Raw genomic sequence first — 21,672 nt, forward strand, 5'->3', positions numbered from 1 at the left:
GTTAAATGCATTATGTATATTCACTTACTTAATCCTCATGGCAAGCCTATGCGGTGGTTTTATTATCTCCGTCTACAGCTGAAGATGTCAAGGCAACTAGTTAAGTGAGTCAGTGGAGCTGAGAAGGAAGTGATAGAGCAGGGATTTGAACTCAAGTCCTGTGCTAGAGCCTCTTACCGTCTAGTTCCTCAACAGGCAATGAAAGCATTCAATACTATCAGTTAACCTTTGGGCCCATCATTACCTGCAACCTATGACCTTACTATAATATTTTTTGTTTTTTAATCTCTCAATATCTATGTGATTATGCAATTGATTGCTTACTTCATTCATTAGTTGTTTAGAAAAATCTGCTTTTTTTCTTAAGAGATTGACTTTCTCAAACTTTGTTATCAATTACAAATTTGCTTCCACTGCATTGGAAAATTAACATTTCTGTGGCCTGATTTATGTCCTATAATTTTTTTATTACAAAGATAATATATATTAATTTTACATATTTTTAAATATCATATAGTATTTTCCTGTAATACTTTGCTGTAAGGTATGGCAAAGCAAAAATACAAAATTACACATAATGCTCACAACTAGGAGGTAAATGATTATAACATTTTGCTACTCATTCATTTTTCCACTCTCGTGTGTGTGTGTGTGTGTGTGTGTGTGTGTGTAATTTTCTTTAAAAATTTAGTAGCCTATTACTTCATTGTTATATCTTCTGGAAATATTAATTTTAGTTTGGGCTTTGTTTGAGTCTATATTTTTAAATAATTAAGCTTCATGATTGTTGTATCTTCCTGATGGATTCTTCCTTTTATCATTAAGAAGTATTTCTCTTCATTCTTTAAAGGCTTACTTATCACCTTATATTCCATTTTTTCTTAGTACTTAGTAGTACTTAGTACTACTTTATTGCTTTATCACTTTGTTTTGAGTAGTGTTTACTTCATATGTATTTTCCATTCTCTTTATATCCAATGTTTCTGTTTTAATTTATTTAGGCATGTCTTTTGTGTTTTTTAATCCTGTATGATAGTGTCTGTCTTTCCATAGATCAGTTTATACCATGGGTGTTTATTGTGATTTCTGATATATTTGGCCATATTTCTTCCACATTAATTTGTGTCTTCTGTTAACTATACCTTTTCTTGGCTTATTTATCCTCCTTTTCTGCTTCTTCATCATTTTTTTTTTAATTGATACAGTTCTAGTCTCTTTTTCTTCTGCTGGTCTGGAGGTTTTGGTTTTTAATCTATTATTTTAGTGGTAAGCATTAATGAAATTTTAACAATATGTCTCTAACCATATATTTTCTCCCCATGTTTACAGTTATTCAGTGTTTCTGTCATCTTCCTGCTTACAGTAAAGAACTTAGAATGTTTTAACAATCTGCTGAACTTCTTCCCTAAACTTTCATCTTATAATTGTTTGTCTAGAATTCTAGTTCCACTGTTTTTTTAAACACAAAAATTATTGAGTTTAAAAAATATATATTCCACAGTGTCTAAAATTGCAATTATATTTTACCACCATCTATGCTAACTACAGTTTCTCTTCACTGGCCCCTTTCTTTTGGGTACAAGTTATTTCTTATGGAGTTTATATACTTTTAGTAACTGTTTCAGAGAAGGTCTCAGTGGTAAATACTCTCAGTATTTGTCTGTGTACTTACTTTGTCTTCATTTTTTTAAAACATGATTATCTTGGGGCTTCCCTGGTGGCGCAGTGGTTGAGAATCTGCCTGCCGATGCAGGGGACACGGGTTCGAGCCCTGGTCTGGGAAGATCCCACATGCCGCGGAGCAACTGGGCCCGTGAGCCACAACTACTGAGCCTGCGCGTCTGGAGCCTGTGCTCCGCAACAAGAGAGGCCGCGATAGTGAGAGGCCCGCGCACCGCGATGAAGAGTGGCCCCCACTCGCCGCAACTGGAGAAAGCCCTCGCACAGAAACGAAGACCCAACACAGCCAAAAATAAATAATAAATAAAAATAAATAAATAATTAAAAAAAAAGACACTTAAAAACATGATTATCTAAGCTGGCTATAGATATCCAGACTAACAGTTATTTTTTTCTCAGCCTTTTAAAAATACTGGTCCATTGCTTTTGGTATCAATTGTTGCCAAATAATATCAGGTTAGCCTAATTGGCATTCTTCTTAAGGTGATTGATCTTTTCTTTCTAGTAAGGTTTAAGATTTTCTTTATCTTAAATTTTCTAAAGTTTTAATCCAGTGTATCTAAGGATGAATTTATTTTTCTTTATCTGGCTTGATGCTTAGTGGAAACTTTCAATGTGAATACTTCTGCTTTTTTTTCACTTTTGAAAAATGAACAGTGATTTATCCCTTTACATATTACTTCTATGCCATTTCTTCTATTTTATTTTTTTTGGAACTTCTGTTAGAAGTTTATTAGTGCCTGTCTGTCTTTATGTCTCGTAACTATTCTTTTTTTTTTTTTTTTAATAATGTGAGTTGTTTTTTCTTTTAAATTATTATTTATTTATTTATTTATTTTTGGCTGTGTTGGGTCTTCGTTTCTGTGCGAGGGCTTTCTCCAGTTGCGGCAAGCGGGGGCCACTCTTCATCGCAGTGTGCGGGCCTCTCACTATCGTGGCCTCTCTTGTTGTGGAGCACAGGCTCCAGACGCGCAGGCTCAGTAGTTGTGCCTCACGGGCCTAGTTGCTCCGCAGCATGTGGGATCTTCCCAGACCAGGGCTCGAACCCATGTCCCCTGCATTGGCAGGCAGATTCTCAACCACTGCGCCACCAAGGAAGCCCTTCACTATTCTTTAATACTTTTAATTTCTTTATTTCTTTGTACAGCATTCTGTATATTTTTATGGTCATTTTAGTGCAAAGTTGGGAAAAGGGGGGCCTTGCTGCCTAGATATAAAATATAAAAGACATCATTTCACCTAAAAATTCTGCCCTCTTCTTTCACCTACTCTCTCTCAACCTTTTAAAAAACTTGTGCCTTTTATAAAGGCCTCAGTAATAGAGTTTGGTTCATTTAAACAATACATTAGTCAGTGTGCTAGCCCTCCAGATAGAGAGAGGTCTGAGACATGGTCCCTGACCCAAAGCTTAAGGTTTTTATAACTGAGTGTGGGACAAAGACATAAACAAATCATTCTAATAGCATCTGTGTGGCAAGCGCTATGAGTGACATATATAGGATGACCCAAGGTTAAAGAAAAGGGCATTTGGTTCTAAGGTTAAAGAAAAGGGCATTTGGTTCTATCTAGCAAGTCAGGGAGATTGGGAGGAGATGATGCTTAAACTGGACCTTAAGAAAATAATAACACTTACGAAAGAGATATGGGCTAAGTGGACACTCCCAACCACCATTTCCCTTACTCTCAGCCAATAAGTTTGCCTCTGAGTTTACTGAAAAAACAAGTTTAATTTAGATACTGGATGCATTTTTTAATGGCCAATGTGCCAGTTTTTTCTTCTTGTTTTATGGGGCTGTCACCCCCTACCCTACATCTAAAATATTGCTCACACTACTTACTTGGCTTTCCTAGGCACCTTGCATTTTAACTAAAATGACCATATAATTTACTGTCCAAACTCAGGTATTTTTGGAGTATGGGGGTACTATTAACAATTATGCCAGGATAGCAGGCATAACTGATTATTATAGCTGATCATTTTATGTATCTATCCTACCTTATCATCTAGATTGTGGACTCTTACCAGGCAGAGATGTGCTTTACACATCTTTTTGCTTCTAGTCAACCCAGTGCCTGCTCCATGAAAAATCATAAATAAATCTTTGATAAATAATAATAACAAAGCGGTGATGATGATAATTATTTTATATCAGATTATGCAATGGGGTAGATTTTCAGACTCACCCAAATACAGGTGCCGGCACTTTCTCACACCATCAAACCCTTGAGGTGACCAGGACCTCACCCCTTTGTTTTGGTGGGATTCACAGATTTGTAAATTGAAGTGGGGTGCATCCCTTTACCAACACATTCTCATCCTTCTTAACTTCTCTTTCCTCCCCAATTCTTCTAAGCCAGGTGACCCTCATTTCATGGAGGTGGGAGGAGAGAGGGACCATGTTAATAGCCTCTTTTCCTTTTGTCTTTCTTTTTGTAACACACATACACACAAACACACATCAAGCAAAAACAAACAAAACCCCCAGCTTTATTGAGATATAATTTACATACCAGTCTCTTTGGGTAAAGTATACAGTTCACAGAGCTGTGCATTCATCATCATAATCGATTTTAGAACATTCTCATTACACCTATTTGAAATCCTGCATTCCGTAGCCATAGATTACTCCCTAATCCCTCCATCCTCTTCCCAATTCCTAGACACTCATGTATTTTCTGTCTCTACAGATAATGACTATTCTGGATATTTTATATAAATGAAATTGTACAGTATGTCATTCTTGTGACTGGCTTCTTTCACTTAGTTTATTGTTTCCAAGTTTCATCCATGTTGTAGCATGTATCAATACTTTGTTTCTTCTTATTGTCAAATAATATTTCGTTGAATGGATATACCACATTTTGTTTATCCATTAATCTGTTGGCAGACACTTGGGTTGCTCCACCTTTTGGCTACTATGAGTAATGTTGCTTTGAACGTGGGTGTACAAATATCTATCTGAGTCTCTGCTTTCAGTTCTTTTGGGCATATATCCAGAAGTGGAATTGCTGGATCATATGTTAATTCTATGCTTATTTGAGGAACCACGATCCTGTTTTCCACAGTGACTGTGCCATTTTACATTCCCACCAACAATGCACAAAGGTTCTAATTTTTCCACATCCTTGCCAGTATTTGTTGTTATATTTCTTTTTTATTATAACCATTCTAGTGTGTGTAAACTAGTATCTTACTGAGGTTTTGATTTGCATTTCCTTAATAGCTAATGATGTTGAGCATCTTTTTACATGCTTGCTGTCCATCTGTATACAGTCTTTGGAGACAGGTCAGTTCAGATCCTTTGCTCATTTGTTGTTTGGGTTGTCTTTTTAGTATTGAGTCTTTTTCTAATCTACTCATAATGCACATGTGAATTCTTTATAAGTCTGATGAATCTTCACCTTCAAAGCCTCTCATTTACAGGAGTCCCCTTCTAAGACCTCCAGTGGTTTCTAGCAATGTGTTCATATAAACATATGTTTTAACAAAATTTGGGAAAAATTGTTTTTAAACAGGAATTGTTAAGATTGCTTTCTCTTTTCACTTTGACTTCCCTTCAGTGACACTTCCCTTCAAGCTGATTGGTGTTAGGGAGGCAACAGACATTTTATATTAATAATTTTATGTATTTTTTCTTAAAAAGAACACCTAAATTATATAACTTTGGACTTCACAAAACCTGGATCTGCCTCTACCCATATATAATAAATCTAAGTCCGACTCTCCTGAGAGCCTTCTCTTTTGATTCTCAAATGCCTACTTTAGAAGTAGCAACAAAATCCTCTGCACAAAATTTTTCCTTCCTTTTGGAAAATTTCTACTATGGGGAAATGTCATTCTCATTCAGGTATGTGGTGGCCTCTGATTACTTACAGAAGAGTTAGTAAACAGTATTGTAGAATGCTCTCGTTTGATTTCTCCTCTCCTTTCAGCCCCTGTCATCACCACTCCTCTTGAGACAGTGGATGCCTTAGTTGAAGAAGTGGCTACTTTCATGTGTGCAGTGGAATCCTATCCTCAGCCTGAAATTTCCTGGACCAGAAATAAAATTCTCATTAAGTAAGTATTCTGCCTTTTTCCAGCAAGAATGCCCAAGGCTGCCTTGTGATTTATCTTTGTCATAAATGTAATCACAGCTCTGGCAGTACTAAAGTTCACCTTCTAGACTATGTAAAATGCAAATTTCCTCATTTTATAAATGTAAGATCTGAACTTCAGTGAGGTTAAGAGAATTGCCCACCATAAAGTGATTTAACTGATATGGGGAAGTCAGGGTTATTTCATGGATCCCAGGTTAGGACCTAGAAGAAGTTTCACAGTAATTAGGAAACACCATGATATCCTAATTCTGGGGGTACATGTTCCAGGACACTCTGGGGAGTTAATAGGGAGCAGCCTCATTTCCTATACTTCTAATATCCCGATCAAGTGATGCATGTGGTCTAGGAATCTGACCTCTAGGTGACCATGACTTTTTCTTTTGAAAGTCAGAAAGGACTCTTGATGTATATAGTGAGGTAGCCTCTCAAACAGATAAACTGTCTACTTGGCACATAAAGGTTAGGCTATCCTTTCCCCAGTACAGTAGCTATTGATCAAAAATACTCTAAAAATCTGTAACAAAGGGAACCACTGGCTTTCTAGCAGGCCACATAGCTTGCATTAGGACTAGAGCATTTAACTCTTCCACACACTGGAACTTGAACTCCACATCCATGAACTTGGATGGGGAAAAATTACATCTTTGTTTTCACTAAGCTCCAATTGAAACTTATCATTTCCTTCTATTATATATGTTGTAATGTGGGAAACTACCCTGGGCTGCAGAAGCCTTCAGGTACTCTACCAGGCAAGCTATCCCAGAAGTCCTGGAATAGGAAGGCTCACAGAACAAATTAAGGTGCTTGAAATACAGTTTATTAAATCAATTTAAAATACATAGATAGAGAAAGGAATGCAAACTACCAGAGGGTTTCTATAGGTGTGCTCTCTGTTCACGATGTTTGTGTTTGGCTGAAGGCTTCCCTAAGCCCTGTGGCTGACAGGGTCTTGGTGCTCTGGCCTGCTGTGCTGAGTTCAGGATATTGGACCACCAGAGACCTCCAGGCCCCATGTAATATCAATCGGCAAGAGGTCTCCCAGAGATCTCTGTCTCAATGCTAAGACCCAGCTCCACCCAACGGCCAGCAAACTCCAGTCTGGATACCCCATGCCAAACAACTAGCAAGACAGGAACACAAGCACACCCATCAGCAGGGAGGGTGCCTAATATCACACTAAGTTAATGACACCCCAAAACACACCATCAGACGCAGCCCTGCCCACCAGAAAGACAAGATCGAGCCCCACCCACCAGAACACAGGTACCAGTCCCCTCCACCAGGAAGCCTACACAAGCCACTGAACCAACCTTAACGACTGGGGGCAGACACCAAAAACAACGGGAGCTACGAACCTGCAGGCTGTGAAAAGGAAACCCCAAACACAGTAAGTTAAGCAAAATGAGAAGACAGAGAAATATGCAGCAGATGAAGGAGCAAGGTAAAAACCCACCAGACCAAACAAATGAAGAGGAAATAGGCAGTCTACCTGAAAAAGAATTCAGAGTAATAACACTAAAGATGATCCAAAATCTTGGAAATAGAATGGAGAAAATACAAGAAACGTTTAACAGGGACCTAGAAGAACTAAAGAGCAAATAAACAGTGATGAACAACACAATAAATGAAATTAAAAATTCTCTAGAAGGAATCAATAGCAGAATAACTGAAGCAGAAGAACAGATAAGTGACCTGGAAGATAAAATAGTGGAAGTAACTACTGCAGAGCAAAATAAAGAAAAAAAGAATAAAAAGAACTGAGGACAGTCACAGAGACCTCTGGGACAACATTAAATGCTCCAACATTCAAATGATAGGGTCCCAGAAGAAGAAGAGAAAAAGAAAGGGTCTGAGAAAATATTTGAAGAAACTGTAGTTGAAAACTTCCCTAACATGGGAAAGGAAATAGTCAATCAAGTCCAGGAAGCACAGAGAGTCCCATACAGGATAAATCCAAGGAGAAACACGCCAAGACACATATTAATCAAACTATCAAAAAGTAAATACAAATAAAAAATATTAAAAGCAGCAAGGGAAAAGCAACAAATAACATAAAGGGAATACACATAACGTTAACAGCTGACCTTTCAGCAGAAACTCTGCAAGCCAGAAGGGAGTGGCAGGACATATTTAAAGTGATGAAAGGGCAAAACCTACAACCAAGATTACTCTAACCATCAAGGATCTCATTCAGATTTGACGGAGAAATTAAAACTTTTACAGACAAGTAAAAGCTAAGAGAATTCAGGACCAGCAAACCAGCTTTACAACACATGCTAAAGGAACTTCTCTAGGCAGGAAACACAAGAGAAGGAAAAGACCTAGAAAAACAAACCCAAAACAGTTAAGAAAATGGTAATAGGAACACATATATTGATAATTACCTTAAATGTAAATGGATTAAATGCTCCAACCAAAAGACAAAGACTGGTTGAATGGATACAAAAACAAGACCTGTTATATGCTGTCTACAAGAGACCCACTTCAGACCTAGGGGCACATACAGGCTGAAAGTGAGGGGATGGAAAAAGATATTCCATGCAAATGCCAATCAAAAGAAAGCTGGAGTAGCAATTCTCATATCACACAATATAGACTTTAAGGGCTTCCCTGGTGGTGCAGTGGTTGGGAATCTGCCTGCCAGTGCAGGGGACACGGGTTCGAGCCCTGGTCTGGGAGGATCCCGCATGCCGCGGAGCAGCTGGGCCCGTGAGCCACAACTGCTGAGCCTGCGTGTCTGGAGCCTGTGCTCCGCAACGGGAGAGGCCGCGATGGTGAGAGGCCCGTGCACTGCGATGAAGAGTGGCCCCCGCTTGCCGCAACTGGAGAAAGCCCTTGCACAGAAACGAAGACCCAACACAGCCATAAATAAATAAATAAATAAATAAATAAACAAACCCAAAGTTTAAAAAAAAAAAAAAAGACAGAACTTTCTACCTAAAATTTGCTTTAAAAAAACAAAAAATAGACTTTAAAATAAAGACTTTTACAAGAGACAAAGAAGGACACTACAGAACGATCAAGGCATCAATCCAAGAAGAAGATATAACAATTGCAAACATTTATGCACCCAACATAGGAGCACCTCAATACATAAGGCAAATGCTAACAGCCATAAAAGGGGAAATCAACAGTAACACAATCATCGTAGGGGACTTTAACACTCCACTTTCACCAATGGACAGATCATCCAAAATGAAAATGAATAAGGAAACACAAGCATTAAATGACACATTAAATAAGATGGACTTAATTGATTTTTATAGGACATTCCATCCAAAAACAACAGAATACACTTTCTTCTCACGTGTTCATGGAACATTCTCCAGGATAGACCATATCTTGGGTCACAAATCAAGCCTTGGTAAATTTAAGAAAATTGAAATCATATCAAGTATCTTTTCCGAAGACAATGCTGTGAGACTAGATATCATTCACAGGAAAAAAACTGTAAAAAATACAAACACATGGAGGCTAAACAATACACTACTAAATAACCAAGAGATCACTGAAGAAATCAAAGAGGAAATAAAGAAATACCTAGAAACAAATGACAATGAAAACACGACGATCCAAAACCTATGGGATGCAGCAAAAGCAGTGCTAAGAGGGAAGTTTATAGCAATAAAATCCTCCCTCAAGAAACTAGAAACATCTCAAATAAACAACCTCACCTTACACCTAAAGCAATTAGAGAAAGAAGAACAAAAAAACCCCTAAGTTAGCAGAAGGAAAGAAATCATAAAGATGAGATCAGAAACACATGAAAAAGAAATGAAAGAACCAATAGCAAAGATCAATAAAACTAAAAGCTGGTTCTTTGAGAAGATAAACAAAACTGATAAATCACTAGCCAGATTCATCAAGAAAAAAAAGGGAGAAGACTCAAATCAACAGAATTAGAAATGAAAAAGGAGAAGTAACAACTGACACTGCAGAAATACAAAGGATCATGAGAGATTACTACAAGCAACTATATGCCAATAAAATGGAAAACCTAGAAGAAATGGACAAATTCTTAGCAAAGCACAACCTTCCAATACTGAACTAGGAAGAAATAGAAAATATAAACAGACCAATCACAAGCACTGAAATTGAAACTGTGATTAAAAATCTTCCAACACACAAAAGCCCAGGACCAGATGGCTTCAGAGGCGAATTCTATCAAACATTTAGAGAAGAGCTAACACCTATCCTTCTCAAACTCTTCCAAAATATAGCAGAGGGAGGAACACTCCCAAACTCATTCTACAAGGCCACCATCACCCTATTACCAAAACCAGACAAAGCTGTCACAAAAAAAGAAAACTACAGGCCAATATCACTGATGAACATAGATGCAAAAATCCTCAACAAAATACTAGCAAACAGAATCCAACAGCACATTAAAAGGATCATACACATGATCAAGTGGGGTTTATCCCAGGAATGCAAGGATTCTTCAATATACACAAATCAATCAATGTGATACACCATATTAACAAACTGAAGGATAAAAACCATATGATCATCTCAATAGATGCAGAAGAAGCTTTTGACAAAACTCAACACCTATTTATGACAAAAAACTCTCCAGAACGTAGGCATAGAGGGAACTTACCTCAACCTAATAAAGGCCATATATGACAAGCCCACAGCCAACATCATTCTCAGTGGTGAAAAACTGAAACCATTTCCTCTAAGATCAGGAACAAGACAAGGTTGCCCACTCTCACCTCTATTATTCAACATAGTTTTGGAAGTTTTAGCCACAGCAATCAGAAGAAAAAGAAATAAAAGGAATCCACATCGGAAAAGAAGTAGAGCTGTCACTGTTTACAGATGACATGATACTATACATAGAGAATCCTAAAGATGCTACCAGAAAACTGCTAGAGCTAATCAATGAATTTGGTAAAGTAGCAGTATACAAAATTAATGCACAGAAATCTCTTGCTTTCCTATACACTAATGATGAAAATTATGAAAGAGAAATTAAAGAAACACTCCCATTTACCATTGCAGCAAAAAGAATAAAATACCTAGGAATAAACCTACCTAAGGAGACAAAAGACCTGTATGCAGAAAATTATAAAACACCGATGAAAGAAATTAAAGATGATACAAACAGATGGAGAGATATACCATGTTCTTGGATTGGAGGAATCAGCATTGTGAAAATGACTATGCTACCCAAAGCAATCTACAGATCCAATGCAATCTCTGTCAAACTACCAATGGCATTTTTCACAGAACTAGAACAAAAAATTTCACAATTTGTATGGAAACACAAAAGACCCCGAATAGCCAAAGCAATCTTGACAAAGAAAAATGGAGCTGGAGGAATCAGGCTCCCTGACTTCAGACTATACTACAGAGCTACAGTAATCAAGACAGTATGGTACTGGCACAAAAAGAGAAATATAGATCAATGGAACAGGATAGAAAGCCCAGAGATAAACCCACGCACATATGGTCACCTTATCTTTGATAAAGGAGGCAAGAATATACAGTGGAGAAAAGACAGCCTCTTCAATAAGTGGTGCTGGGGAAACTGGACAGCTACATGTAAAAGAATGAAATTAGAACACTCCCTAACACCATGCACAAAAATAAACTCAAAATGGATTGAAGACCTAAATGTAAGTCCAGACACTGTAAAACTCTTAGAGGAAAACATAGGAAGAACACTTTTTGACATAAATCACAGCAAGAACATTTTTACCCACCTCCTAGAGAAATGGAAATAAAAACAAAAATAAACAAATGGAACCTAATGAAACTTGAAAGATTTTGCACAGCAAAGGAAACCATAAACAAGATGAAAAGACAACCTTCAGAATGGTAGAAAATATTTGCAAATGAAGCAACTAACAAAGGATTAATCTCCAAAATATACAAGCAGCTCATGCAGTTCAGTATCAATAAAACAAACAACCCAATCCAAAAATGGGCAGAAGACCTAAATAGACATTTCTCCAAAGAAGATACACAGCTTGCCAACAAACACATGAAAGGATGCTCAACATCACTAATCATTAGAGAAATGCAAATCAAAACTACAATGAGGTATCACCTCACACCAGAATGGCCATCATCAAAAAATCTACAAACAATAAATGCTGGAGAGGGTGTGGAGAAAAGGGAACCTTCTTGCACTGTTGGTGGGAATGTAAATTGATACAGACACTATGGAGAACAGTATGGAGGTTCCTTAAAAAACTAAAAATAGAACTACCATATGACCCAGCAATACCACTTCTGGGCATATACCCTGAGAAAACCATAATTCAAAAAGAGTCATGTACCAATGTTCATTGCAGCACTATTTATAATAGCTAGGACATGGAAGCAACCTAAGTGTCCATGGACAGATGAATGGATAAAGAAGATGTGGCACATATATACAATGGAATATTACTCAGCCATAAAAAGAAATGAAATTGAGTTATTTGTACTGAGGTGGATGGACCTAGTGTCTGTCATACAGAGTGAAGTAAGTCAGAAAGAGAAAAACAAATACCATGTGCTAACACATATATATGGAATCTAAAAAAAAAAAGAAAAGAAAAATGGTTCTGATGAACCTAGGGAAAGGACAGGAATAAAGACACAGATGTAGAGAATGGACTTGAGGACACGGGGAGGGGGGAGGGTAAGCTGGGACGAAGTGAGAGAGTAGCATTGACATATATACACCACCAAATGTAAAATAGGTAGCTAGTGGGAAGCAACTGTATCACACGGGGAGATCAGCTCGCTGCTTTGTGTCCACCTAGAGGGGTGGGATAGGGAGGGTGGGACGGAGATGCAAGAGGGAGGGGATATGGGGATATATGTATACATATAGCTGATTCACTTTGTTATACAGCAGAAACTAAGAAAACATTGGAAAGCAATTATACTCCAATAAAGATGTTAAAAAAAATAAAATACATAGATAGAAACAAGGGGAAAGAAATAGGGCAAGTTAATATACTTAGGAATCTTGGTTTACTTAATGTTTATATGTCTAGTCACTCTTGCCTGTGCCTCAGATGTCCCCACTGTGGTGTTCTTACAAGAAACAGAGTTGAGGTTGAGCAAGGGCCCACAGGTGGAGGGTTCCTGAAGCCAATGATATATATTTGCCCTGTTGGAGGGATGCAGGGATAAATATACCTGGCCGGAGCTTGCCAATTAGCCTGCTCAACAGCCATGGATTTTAACTGTGTTTTCTGGATACAGCTCATGGGACCATAATGGGGCCATACTGCATATCACCAGTGGGTGGTTGTTTTCAAGGTGACAAACTTGTCAGTCTAGAGGTGGCAGAATTATGAACTTGTCTTTCCATCTCTTCCTGCCATAAATAATGCTCTTCTTTGTTCTATCATATTTTTAATTTATTCCATCTATCTTTAGTAGGTTGCAATTTTATTTACTACCTATATTCAACACAATTTATCAATTCTGCCTATATTTCATAAGTCAGTAGCTTACTTTTTATCTCTACTTACAAGTCATTTTACCAATATCGCATAAGTTATTAGCTTTACAATTTATAGGCGTAACACTTTTTATGAGTTTTATCCATCTTATGTCTTTGTCTTCTATAATAAAATTGACTATTCCTAAACAATACAGGAAAACCTCATTTAATATACATCATGAATAACAGTGGTAATAAAGTACCTGTGACACTATTACAGTAGAAGTTATAAATAGTTTTATATTACATTACAACATGATGTAATATATTATTGTTGCTTATATACTGAGATATTATTTATATTCTTCTCTACTTTGAAATTATAATAGTTGTTAGATAGCATTCAGTATTCAAAAGTCAATAGTCAAAGACTACTCTCCCCATCATCATCTTTTTTTTTTTTTTTTTTTAATTTTTATTTATTTATTCATTTATTTATTTATGGCTATGTTGGGTCTTCGTTTCTGTGCGAAGGCTTTCTCTAGTTGCGGCAAGTGGGGGCCACTCTTCATCGCGGTGCGCGGGCCTCTCGCTATCACAGCCTCTCTTGTTGCGGAGCACAGGCTCCAGACGCGCAGGCTCAGTAGTTGTGGCTCACGGGCCCAGTTGCTCCGCGGCATGTGGGATCTTCCCAGACCAGGGCTCGAACCCGTGTCCCCTGCATTGGCAGGCAGATTCTCAACCACTGCGCCATCAGGAAAGCCCCATCATCATCTTTTAACTTGTCCAAGAAGGAAGTTTGTTGCCTACATTGTCAAATAGCTTTGAAAAATATTGCCCTATAATCCTCTCATGTGTTTATCTCCCAGTATTATAAGTAGATGAAGAAATGGACAACCAATGAGTTTTTTTCAAATCATGCAAAGAAAATCAACATTATAAGTCTGGTTCAGGAAACCATAAATATTCTAACTTGGCTTATAATACTATGAATAAAATTACTTTTAATAAATTTAAATCTTCCCTTTATTGTATGGCAAAAATATGTTATAAATAAATAAGAAATAAATGGAGCAACAGGTTCAGATAGTTGTTAGTCAAAGGATATGTGAAATAGGAGGAAATTATGTTTTGAAAATACAACTGAGTGCTTCTTGAGGAATAATGAATAACTTCACACAGGAGATACTTGACAAGCACTACCTCAGCTAGGTGATAAAGGTCAGTATCAATAGTGAGAAATTATATTGATAGTAGTACCCTTGTTATGATGTGATGAAATGGCACTCTACCTTTGTGATCTTCCTCCCAAAAGCTATAAACCCAATTTAATCATGATAAAAGCATATGACAAATTCCAATAGAGGAGCATCCTACAAAATATTTGACCAGTACTCTTCAAAACTGCCAAGTCATCAAAAGCAAGGAAAGTCATAGAAAATGTCAAAGCTAGAAGGAGCCTAAGGAAATGAGACAAATAAATTAAATGTAGTATCCTGGAAGAGATTATGCAACAGAAAAAGACATTAGGTAAAACCAAAACAAATCTGAATAAACTATGACTTTAGTTAATAATGTATCAATGGTGATTCATTACCTGTAACAAATGTACCATACTTATCTAAGATGTGGGAAACTGGATGTAGGGGGTATGTGTGAATTCTCTATACTACCTTTCCAATTTTTCTATAAATCTAAAACAGTTCTGAAAAATTTCTCTTTGACATAAATCATAGCAATATGTTTTTGAATCTGTCTCCTAAGGCAAAAGAAATAAAAGCAAAAATAAACAAATAGGACCTAATTAAACTTGAAAGCTTTTGCACAGCAAGGGAAAACACCAACGAAACAAAAAGACAACTTACAGAATGGGAGAAAATATTTGCGAATGATATGACCAGTAAGGGGTTAATATCTAAAATATATAAACAGCTCATACAACTCAGTATCAAAAAAACACAAACAACCCAATCAAAAAATGGGTAAAAGGCCTGAATAGACATCCTTCCAAAGAAGACATACAGATGACCAACAGGCACATAAAAAGATGCTCAACATCACTAATTATTAGAGGAAAACAACAATAAGATATCACCTTACACCAGTCGGCTATCATCAAAAAGTCTACAAATAACAAATATTGGAGAGGATGTGCAGAAAATGAAACCCTTGTACACTACTGGTGGGAATGTAAGTGGTGTGGCCTCTATGTAAAACAGTACGGAGGCTCCTCAAAAAGCTAAAAATAGAAGTATTATATGATCCAGCAATTCCACTCTGGGGTATATATCCAGAAAAAATGACAACACTAATTTGAAAAGATATATGCATCCCAAATTCATAGCAGTACTATTTACAATAGCCAAGATATGGAAGCAACCCATGTGTCCATAACAGATGAATGGGTAAAGAAGATGTGGTATATATTTAGAATGGAATCTTAGCCATAAAAAAGAATGAAATTCTGCCATTTGCAGCAGCATGTATGGACTTAGAGAATATTATGCTTAGTGAAATAAGTCAGATGGGGAACAACAAATACTGTATGATACCACCTACATATGGAATCTAAAAATTAATACAAACGAATGTATATGCAAAACAGAAACAGATTCACATAGAAAACAAACTAGTGGTTACCAAAGGGGAGAGGGATGGGGGAGGGGCAAATTAGGCTTATGGGATTAAGAGATACATACTACTATGTAGAAAATAGATGAGCAACAAGAATATATTGTATAGCACAGGGAATCATAGCCATTATCTTGTAATAACTTTTAAGGGAGTATAATCTGTAAAAATACTGAATCACTATGCTATGTACACCTGAAACTAATATAATATTGTAAATCAAGTATACTTCAATAAAAAAGAAGAACAATTTATATTTTGAAAGTTATAAATACTTGTGTCCCTCACAATCCAAAAGCAATTTATGTACTTGAATTAAGCAGCAGTGATACAACAGATTATAAATCTTGGAAGTTTATATTTCACAGAGTGGCTGGACTCTTGGTCCACAAGCACATCTGTAAGATATTCCAATATTCATATTTTCCATGAAACCTTATACATAGCAAAAAACAAAAACAAAGCAAAAATTACATGAGAGTGAATATCATGGCTATCCTCAGTTATTTTGTGATTTAATGAACTACCCAATGATTATATTATCCTTAGTCACATTAGACCAAAAATTACTACATCCCTTTTTTCCTCTTTAAGATCAGTGTGTGATGGGAGCCACCCATTGAATTAGAAAAATCAAAAATCCATTCCCTTTACAGTTTTTGTTTTCATGTCGTGTTAGTTTTTTCCATTTCTACTGTAACAAATTACCGCACACTTCGTGGCTTGAAACAACACAAATTTATTGCGCACTTCGTGGCTTGAAACAACACAAATTTATTATCTCTCAGTTTCAGAGTTCAGAAGTCTGAAATAGGGCTCTTTGGGCGAAAATCCAGGTGTTGGCGGGGCTGCATGCTTTCTGGAGGCTCCAGAGGAAAGTCTGATTTCTTGCCTTCCCTAGCTTCTCGGAGCTGCCTGTGCTCCTTGGCCCCTTCCTGCATTTTGAAAGCCAGCAGCTGTGTCACCCCATACTCGGCCTCCACCGTCACATCTCATCCTCTGATCCTCCTGCTTTCCTCTTCCATCTTTTAAGGACCCTAATGATTACACTGGGTCCCTCTGGATAATCCAGGATACTCTATTTTAAGATCCTTGACATCTGCAAAATCCCTTTTGCCATGTAAGGTAACATATTCATCACAGGTTCTGGGGATTCAGACATGGATCTTTGCTGGGGGTGGGATGCCTTACTCTGCCTCATATACAGATTTAGCATAAAGAATATTTGGTCATAAAACTCACTTTTAGGTTGACGCTTCCTCTCAGATTTCTTTCTTTTGTCCTAATTCCCTTCTCAACATTCACGTTGCATGTCATTTAGTGAGATAATATATGTAAAACCTGTATTTTTACAGTTTGAACCTTTTTTGCTTCCTTATGTATCCCGAGGAACTAGAACTGTGCCTGGCACTTGTTAGGCTCTCAACAAACATTTGATTAATGAATGAACAAATAGTTAAGTGGTAGTTACTTCTATAAATATTTAACTCTTTCTCTTTTTTTCCATTTTTTAAAACTGAGGTATAGTTGATTTACAATGTATTAGTTTCAGGTGTACACCAAAGAGATTCGGTTCATATATACATACGCACACACACACACACATACACACACACGCTCTTTTTCTGATTCTTTTCCCTTATAGGTTATTATAAGATATTGAATATATTTCCCTGTGCTATACAGCAGGTCCTTGCTGTTTATCTGTTTTATATACAGTAGTGAGTATCTGTTTATCCCTTTCTGCTAGTCACACTTATGTGTGTGTGTGTGTGTGCTTTCATTATCTAGCTGCTACTTCCCAGTAAATATGGGACAGAACTCATATCTTGGGTAATGATATACTTTCCTAAATAAATTTTATGTTTGGGCTCATCAATAGACATCACCTTTTGAAGTTATTTTTGCAGGACTCAGCACTGCTTTGATTATTGGAGCCTAGGAAAGATTAGAATATAATGTTAGCTTTCAATTCCCAAATAAGCTTATTCTATTATTCAGAACTCAATCGAATTTCCTCTTACCTTTAGTCTACTTCCTCCATTGGTAAGTCATCTGTTTGATCATTTAATCATAGCCAAAAAAATCACAGATGGGGCCCTAACCTGCCATAATCCTCTGCAACCTACAGGCTCTTTGACACCCGGTACAGTATTCGGGAGAACGGTCAGCTCCTCACCATCCTGAGCGTGGAAGATAGCGATGACGGCATTTACTGCTGCATAGCCAACAATGGCGTGGGAGGAGCTGCCGAGAGTTGTGGAGCTCTGCAAGTGAAGATGAGTGAGTAGGAAAGAGAATCATCCATTGATTTCAAAGCTGACTTGGTACATTTTGAAGCAGGCAGTAAATAGAGCCTCCCGCATACCTGTATGTTCAGGCAGCCAGATAAGTTCAAGCTCAAATCACAACCTTGAGACAGTTCCACACCTCTTATTCCTGCCATCAACCACCATCCTACAGGCAAGCCTCATTGTTCTCTACCGTCTCCCACTTTCATGCCTTTATATGTCTCTTTATTTGCGCCACCCTAACATCTTTCACCAGGAACTTCCCTTTAGAATCTTTACCCCATACCTTCAAAACAGTTTCATTACAACCAAACACCCTTTTAATCTAAAACCTCTTTGCAGACACTTCTTCTACCCTTTTGCCTTGTTTCAAACTTGATTTTCTTGAGCGACTTTTCAAACTTGAGTGACTTTTCTGCTGAAAGGGAGGCTATTTCTTCCCCACTTCATGTCAACAAGGCTAGCATGTACTGATGTTTCATTGTGGCTTTTAAGCCATATTTTGTATTCCTGTGCAAAATCTTTCCTCTCATGAGGGCTTTTGCCATTTTGACATTCTCTCTAACTCTATTCATCAAGTCAGCTACTCACTTCTAGGTCCTCTCCCATATTTCTCAAAGATTTTGATTCCAGATTTATTAAATTTCTATCCATTCCTACTCCTGCCATTATCCTAAGGGATTTCAACAGCCATGATTCAGAGCCACTGTTCACTTCATCCTATAGCTCCTTGACCTTCACAAGTCCAGTGATGTTTGCCTTAACTCTGTATCAGTCTACCCAATCTATGACCTTGTCACCCCCAGGAAATGGACTGTATTTCAAATCTTAAACCCCAGTAGGTCACATCCTGAACATGGACATTTCTATTTCCAGCTCTGTCCGATGAGGAAAGTAGTTTCCCACACTCATGATTTGCCTCCAAACAGAAGGCATAAACTCCATCTGTCTCTTTCTCAGCTAAGAACAGAGTCTAGCTCTCTCACACCCTTCCTCCCACTCCATACCGTCACCATCATGGTCATGTTCTCCTGCCCTTAACTCCATTGGGGGGGGTCTCTGTTCCATCGACCCCCAATGAGCACTTCATTCAATTCTCTCTTCACTTAGTTCTCTCTCCTACCTAGCGTGGCATCATCACGCAGCCCTTACCAGCATCCTCAAATCTCATGACCCCCTGTGCTATAGCACCTACCGCTTGCAAACTCTCAACCTTGTAATGAAGTAACCTTTATTTTCTCCTCTCTGACGTCACACTACTGATGGGAAAAATCACAGAAACATGCATATTGGCACCATACAAAGCACGGTGGAATCCAGTTCCACCCGGAATGTTTATTATGAGTTTTTGTTGTTGATTTTATCACTATTTCTTACATCTTTTATCTTTCTGTTTTACTGTTATTGTTTTGCTGGAGGAAGTTGTTTGCTTATTCTTTTCAGTGTGAGCACGTGAGATGTATTTTCTGAATGTTTGTGTGGCTGAAAGTCTTTATTTTGCACTCCAATTTTTTCTCCTCATATTTCCTGCATATCTGTCTTGATATTCTACTTTCTAGGAGATTTATTTGGCTTTTCCTTCTATATCATGAACTTGGTCTTCAGTATGACCATTCTGCTATTCTGACCTTATATTCTGTACTTTGATCTTAAAAACCCGTATTTTTAATTTCTAGGTACTATTTTTTCCCTGACTGCTCCTTTTTTTCATAGCCAACTGTATGTGTATGATGCAATATTCACTCATCTAAGGATACTATTAATGCATTTTTTTAAAAGCATTTTCTTCTTTCACCTGCTTTATTTCTGTTTTCTTCAGGCTAAGTTTTGATTTTATTTTGATTCTCTTTCTTCATGTTCATGGTTATTCTCACATGTCTGTTAATCTTTTATGTTTGATCACACCTATAAATGCTGTCCGAGATTAATTATAATAGGTATGTAGTGGGGCTAGTGGGACATCGTGGGAAAGCTGATCTGGGGGTTCTGAGGGTAAATAGGTTGGGATGTACCCACAAGCAGGCTTTCTTTCAGCATGTGGGGCAGTAAGAACACCAAGTAAGGAAGTTGGGATGTTCTCTTTTGCTGAAGAATGAAGGTGTGATTCCAAAGACAGAGTACATTTAAGTACTTCACTACTTTGTGGTACTACTTTTCCTTTGAATACTGCTCATACTTTTCTGGCACTAAATGTTCTTGATTTTGGTTCTATCCTAAATCTTCTTTTTTTCTTCTCTCCTCTTCTTTTCTCCACTCTCTCCTTAGGAAAGCTCACCCATTCAGGTGGGTATACACTGGTGTGGCCATCCCAACTGTTAAAATTTTGGAATGCTTCCACACTGCTTGCTAAAGAGCTGTTTCATGAGACCCTCAAGGTCCCCACCCCCATCGCTACTCCAACTACCCTCAGATCTCCTTCGGGAGTTCCCTCCCCCAGATTCCTTATGGTCCAACAACTAAGGGTTCAGTCTTGGCATAGCAGGACACTTCCAGCATCCCACTTCAAGAAGATGACCAGTTCTGATTAGTCAGTGCTATGGCTCCACCTGAATCATGCTCCCTTAGGGTGGGGAATCCATGACTCCATGTCAATACTCAGTTCATTCCTAGTTTTCTTTATATTCAATTGCCCGCAAAGGTTCTCCTGACCTCTCACCAACAGATGACAAAGACATCTATTTCACTGAGAAGACAGGAGTTATTTGCTTTAAGCAAAGGTTTTCTGCCTAAGACATTATCTGTGACAAACTCAGGTTTGCCATAGGGATCAGTTCAGGGGGCCCAATGGAAGGAACGAATAATACTCTCTTTGACTATATCACAGGTGTATCAACTCCTAAGCTAAGCTTTTGCCAATAGCTGTATGACAACTCAACTCACAATTGAGGTGCCTAGTCATTATCTAAATGTAGGTATTCACTGTCATTGATGAGAATGAGCATTGTATGCTTTAGATCGCAAAGTGACAACGTTGATATTTTCCTATAACATGTTTAAAGCCTGTCGTGTATCTTTGCCACACTGCAGGATCATATCACCTCTAAATGGCAATAAATGGCTAGATTAAAAATCAATAGACCATGCAGTCTTTGCAAATATCACTTATAACCACCACCAAACCATGTCCCTCCAACACACACACACACACACACACACACACACACACACAATTGAAGTAGAAGGGCAAAAATCCTTATTTCCTGCTCTTCTATGTCGAAGTAACAAATTGATTATGGCACATGACCTGAAAGAAATAAAATGCATCTATTTCTCAGTAGTCTCTCCTGCAAAGACAGTCTTCTGTTTTGTATCTGTAACATAAGATTCCTTAGGAAATAAATGTAGTTTTCATTATTTTATGAATGTTTCAAATAGTAAAATAATTGGCATCCTGAACTTGTCAATACTTCTATGCATTAGATTTAATAATGTCTTCCTCTGAAAGCTCAATATTGGAGAATAAAAATTAACTGACATAAACTATTTCTTCTGAAAAAATTAATTTAGGAGTGTTTCACAGAACAGTATACACAAGTTGGCTTTGCAGAGTAGAGTTACTCTGAATTGTATTACAGAATT

At 37.6% G+C, this 21,672-nt stretch overlaps 1 protein-coding gene across 1 annotated transcript in view; it reads left to right on the plus strand.

Annotated features, from left to right (window-relative positions):
• MUSK (muscle associated receptor tyrosine kinase) overlaps nt 1–21,672 on the plus strand; it is a 91,985-nt gene that overhangs the window by 6,078 nt on the left and 64,235 nt on the right. Inside the window, exons 2-3 of the mRNA XM_059926537.1 lie at nt 5,614–5,740; nt 17,934–18,085. Of these exons, the coding sequence (XP_059782520.1) occupies nt 5,614–5,740; nt 17,934–18,085 (279 nt within the window). The remainder of the gene's footprint in view (nt 1–5,613; nt 5,741–17,933; nt 18,086–21,672) is intronic.

Source organism: Balaenoptera ricei, chromosome 6 (assembly GCF_028023285.1).
Source record: "Balaenoptera ricei isolate mBalRic1 chromosome 6, mBalRic1.hap2, whole genome shotgun sequence".
Lineage (NCBI taxonomy): Eukaryota > Metazoa > Chordata > Mammalia > Artiodactyla > Balaenopteridae > Balaenoptera > Balaenoptera ricei.